Source organism: Chelonoidis abingdonii, chromosome 2 (assembly GCF_003597395.2).
Source record: "Chelonoidis abingdonii isolate Lonesome George chromosome 2, CheloAbing_2.0, whole genome shotgun sequence".
Lineage (NCBI taxonomy): Eukaryota > Metazoa > Chordata > Testudines > Testudinidae > Chelonoidis > Chelonoidis abingdonii.
Window position 1 is genome coordinate 95,360,366 of NC_133770.1, and position 5,191 is coordinate 95,365,556.

The window sequence follows — 5,191 nt, forward strand, 5'->3', positions numbered from 1 at the left end:
AGGAGTAAATAACACTTCCTTATTTAATTTCTCCATACCAGTCATGATTTTATAGATCTCCCTTCTTAGTCATCTCTTTTCCAAGCTGAAAAGTCCCAGTCTTAATCTGTCCTCATAGGGAAGCTGTTCCATACCCCTAATCATTTTTGTTGCCCTTTTCTATACCTTTTCCAATTCCAGTATATCTTTTTTGAGGTAGGGCAACCAGATCAGCACACAATATTCAAGATGTGAGCATACCATGAATTTATATAGAGGCAGTATATTTTCTGTCTTATTATCTCTCTTTCCTAATGATTTCCAACATTGTTAGCTTTTTTAACTGTCCTTGCATGTTGAGTGGACGTTTTCAGAGAACTATCCATAATGACTCCAAGATCTTTCTTGAGTGGTAACAACTAATTTAGGCCCTATCGTTTTGTATATATAGTTGGGATTATGTTTTCCAATGTGCATTACTTTGCATTTATCAACATTGAATTTCATCTGCCATTTTGTTGCCCAGTCACCCAGTTTTGTGAGATCCCTTTGTAACTCTTTGCAATCTGCCTGGGACTTAACTATCTTCAGTAATTTTTTAATAATAATTGGAGATAGGTATATCTCCTAGAACTGGAAGGGACGTTGAAAGGTTATCAAGTCCAGCCCCCTGCCTTCACTAGCAGGACCAAGTACTGATTTTTGCCCCAGATCCCTAAGTGGCCCCCTCAAGGATTGAACTCTCAACCCCTGGGTTTAGCAGGCCAATGCTCAAACCACATCTTGTAACATCTGCAAATCCTCCTCCAACTTCTTATTTAAGCTTACTTGACTCCTCACTCAGTTTATCGTGTGGCCAAATTCTGCATAATAATATGTTAAATTAGCTTCTGATTTTTGTGTAACTATGTGATTGGTTAATGTTTTTAATGACTTCTATATTGCACTCTTACAGTTGCATTTTGCTGAACCTTTTCAGCCAGTGTCTGTCCTAGGTCAGTGGTTTTCAGTTTTTTTTTTTGTTTGTTTGTTTTTTCCCCGTTTGTGAACCCCTAAAAAATTTTTTTAATGGAGATGTGAACCTCTTAATTTGAGTCATAATCTGCGGACCCTCAGAAGTCCACGGACCACAGGTTGAAAACCACTATTCTAGCTAACACTTGAGATGCTTCCAATTCAGTGCTAGAATATAAAATGTTTATAAAAAAGTTTGTTTTAAACTAACTTCTTAACTTTGTTTTATGAAATATTGGGGGTAGCAGCACTCTAAACCTAGAATTAACTTCTAGATTGCAGATGTATTTTTAAAAAATAAAGTTCAATTTGCATATCAAGAGCTTTTTCAAACATTAAAGCTTATTACATTAATGGATGTGACATCCGTGGAAGGCAACCTCATGTCACATCATGGTCATTACAAATACCAGCTCTTAGCAGTGAATCGGATCTTGTGAAAAGCCCTATACAAGAATTAAGTATTGTGAGAAGACAAAGCATGTTTTAATATTCTGGGAGGGGGAGGGAATGGGAGGAAATGTCACATATATAGTGAATTCTAAATGCTGGTGGAGGCCAATCCTATCCTTTGGTTCCTAAATAGGGACACCATGACACTGCCAGATTTCAAAACCTCAGTATGCTGGGTGCTGAACTCTTGAAAATCTGTCCTACTGTGTCTAGCCTCTGATTTACTACAGCCTTGACTATACACAAATTGAATATACTAATATCATTAAAGTGGTATGCTCCCTGCTCTCTTCCTGCAGAACAAACAGTGGTCAATATAAAGGCACTTATACCAGTATGATTAGCCAACGTAATTTAAATCAGGATAAACTAGGTGTGCAGAACATGTCTAAGTCACACAGGTCACTTAATTTTTCTTTTTAGACAATGTTTGAAGATGTTAGTGGATTTGGGGCTTGGCATCGGCGCTGGTGTGTGCTTTCTGGAAACTGCATCTCTTATTGGACATATCCAGATGATGAAAAGCGAAAGGTGATGTAGTATATGATCCAACTATTATATTGCTTAATGTGGGGGTTCTTAATCTGCACTATTTCACAGTATCTGTTTTCCCTTAATCCTGCATTCATTTTTTTACTGATGCAGAGTTAGTCCTTAGAAACCTAAGCTCTTAAAGCTTTTTGGGGTAGGATGTGCAAGATAACTCTTCTCTCAATTTGATTAAGTTCTTTACAACCCAGGACAAAAATGGAGAGTCATATCCTGAAGTTGGTAGCATTTTCCATGATAGTGGAGCAGGAGGTCCTCATTTTCACTTAAAATCTTAACCTTCAAGATTTAAAACTTTTTCTGTTAGTGATCTTGTGTGATGATTGGTGTGTCTTGTTCAATTTAAAAGAGGTGATGTAACATCCCCTGACAACTCTAATAAGCAAGTTTTATTTAAATATGTGGATTGCCTCACAAGTTCGTCAGAAAGAATAGCATCCTTAGTCTGACAAACCCCATCGATAAAGCCTATTTTTAAGCAGTATGCTTTACCAAAGTAGAGGCCCAACTGTATTTATAGCATGATTTACTGCCTATGGAATTCACTAAACCATGTTACAACTATGGCTTGTAGTCCTGCAGCTCCTTAATATGGTTGTGTGTGGTGCTTAAAGACACATCTTGTAGACAGTTTGAGTTACTCTTTAGCTAATAGCCCAAATCAAAAAGGTTAATCTCTCATTGATTTGGACCCCTCTTGGCTCCTCAGTCAGGTTCTACATGTGTGTGTAAATATTTTCAATTCACGAGGGCTCCCTTCAAGGTGTTTTCTGGCTCACTTAGGTAGTTTACCATTAAAAGATTAATTTATTGTCAAAGCACAAATTTCCACTTAAACTTCTGGGGCAAACACTGAACCTCTTGGGCTTTCTATGCCAGTCCACGTGCACAGATATAGCATCTCCCTGTTAGCAGAAGAAGACAGTACACTGGCCAGCTTTGCCATAATGTATCATATACTTTTCCTCCCTGCTGCCTGGGAGAGATTATACTCTATTTTACAACTTGAAAGATGGCTTGGATAGGAAAGTTCTCTGTACTTTGCTGTCTAAGGAGCTTTGGGATTGCTTCCCATACTTCCTTGTATCAAATCTTCCAGGTTGTATACTTGCCTCTTTCTAGTAACTGTGGGCAGGGCAGCAATGGTAATAGGTAACATTATTAACAGCGTGTAATTTTTGTTGTAACTGTTGTCACTGTTCTTCCTGTTGGCCTATACACAAAGTCTTGTGTATACCATGGCAAGAACCCCTAAATTCCGTGGCAGTGCTAACTTACTCTATCTCAAAGTCATTCATTCCCCACCAGAACTATGGCTCCTGTAACATTAAAATTTGTCAGTGATTACTTTAAACAATAGGTTGTCTTAGGTTGGTCTGTCTAAGAAAACATATCTCCATAGCTTCAGAGAGGTAGCCATGTTAGTCTGGATCTGTAAAAAGCAACAAAGAGTCCTGTGGCACCTCAACTGCTAGAAGAGGACCTCATCCTCCCTGATTGAACTAACCTCATTATCCCCAGACTGATTCTGGCCTTCATATTTATACTTGCCTCTGGAAATTTCCATTACATGCATCTGACAAAGTGGGTATTCACCCACGAAAGCTCATGCTCCAATACATCTGTTAGTCTATAAGGTGCCACAGGACTCTTTGTATCTCCATAGTTGTTTCAGTAGCCCAGCTCAGAACCTTCTTCTCCATGTGTCAAGGGAAATGCCTTAAGTGGCTCATCTGCTCAGCTTATGAGCCCTACCCTTCTTGTTCTCCTGGCTACCTAGCTGCAAACCTAGACTACAGCTCTGCCTCTGGAACAGTGCAGGGATCGTACAATGTAATAAAACTAACTTTCCTTATTCCAAATCTTGTGGCTAATCATGCTGTGCACTAAAATGAATGGTGCAGTTTACATCTCAATGCTATTGTTTCAGGCTTTCAGTAGATTTGGGCAACCATCACTGCACCAGTTTTCGTTCATACTTCCAAAGCTATCTTTGTGACTAATGAGTAGGTTTGTAAGAATTTGATTTTTGTTAAGTGTCAATTTCACAGTGTGCACGTGCGTGCACGCGCACACACACAATCTTTTTGCGTAGATGATAGGTAAAGTAAGAAAAGTGCTACTTGAGAACTTAGTTTGATTTAAGGATATTTGTTTTGTATATTTTGACATGTGATGCTGACAATTATCACTCAATAATTGTCTGACCCCTACCTCCTCCCCCTTGTCATTCAACTCTGAAAATTTAAATAGATGCTGGAGCATAGTTCTATAGCAAGTGTTGAATTCTGCAGCCATGGAGTACATGGCAGGGTAGGGCTTGCTTATTCCACTGTAATATCTGCAGTCTCCCACTCCATATGTGTTTGTTTCAACTTTTTGGGTGAACTGAACCCTGTTCATGCATGGGTGGAAAATCTGTTCTGGGTGCACATAATAAGATACTTTTTGGCTAACAGTGCTATGTAGCATTACAAATCCTGTTTGCTATAACCTGACTCTTCCGCTAACTTTCAGCATCCTATGGGCCGGATAAACTTGGCTAACTGCACTAATCGTCAGATTGAACCAGCCAACAGAGAGTTCTGTGCCCGACCCAACACTTTTGAGCTAATCACTGTCCGACCTCAGAGGGAAGATGATAAAGAGACTCTAGTCAGCCAATGTAAAGACACTCTCTGTGTTACCAAGTGAGTGAATACATATGACTTTCTTGTGCTTTAAAGTGCTGTAACCTTTCTGCAGAGTATTAGGATTGATATTAACATGCTATGATGCTGTTGGTCTTCAGAATTTGAATAGGACCATTATCAACTGCTATGTTAAGACACTGAGTGGGTTAATCTTGAGCCATTTTGTTTAGTTCTGTTTTGCTATTCTGCTCGCATCCAGTGGTGTGAGATTGAAGAACTGCAGCTCTCATTTTGAGAGCAGTACTAATGTCCTGTAGTTTGTCTGAGAGCACTTTGCATAGCTGTGTTTTATGTGGCAGACTGAAGGTTCTTCTTCGAGTGCTTGCTCATATTCATTCCAAGTAGGTGTGCGCGCGCCGCGTGCACGTTCGTCGGAAGAATTTTCCCCTAGCAACACCCGGGGAGTCGGCAGGCGCCCCCTGGCGTGGCGCCTTTGCGGCACCGTATATATGCCCCTGCCGACCCGGCCGCTCCTCAGTTCCTTCTTACCGCCCGTGTCGGTC

The 5,191-nt window shown here is 40.0% G+C and overlaps 1 protein-coding gene across 3 annotated transcripts in view; it reads left to right on the forward strand.

Annotated features, from left to right (window-relative positions):
- ANLN (anillin, actin binding protein) overlaps window positions 1-5,191 on the forward strand; it is an 83,245-nt gene that overhangs the window by 65,647 nt on the left and 12,407 nt on the right. For all 3 annotated transcript variants that reach the window (XM_032785446.2, XM_032785448.2, XM_032785447.2), the window contains 2 exons: window positions 1,870-1,977; window positions 4,513-4,685. In XM_032785446.2, the coding sequence (XP_032641337.1) occupies window positions 1,870-1,977; window positions 4,513-4,685 (281 nt within the window). The remainder of the gene's footprint in view (window positions 1-1,869; window positions 1,978-4,512; window positions 4,686-5,191) is intronic.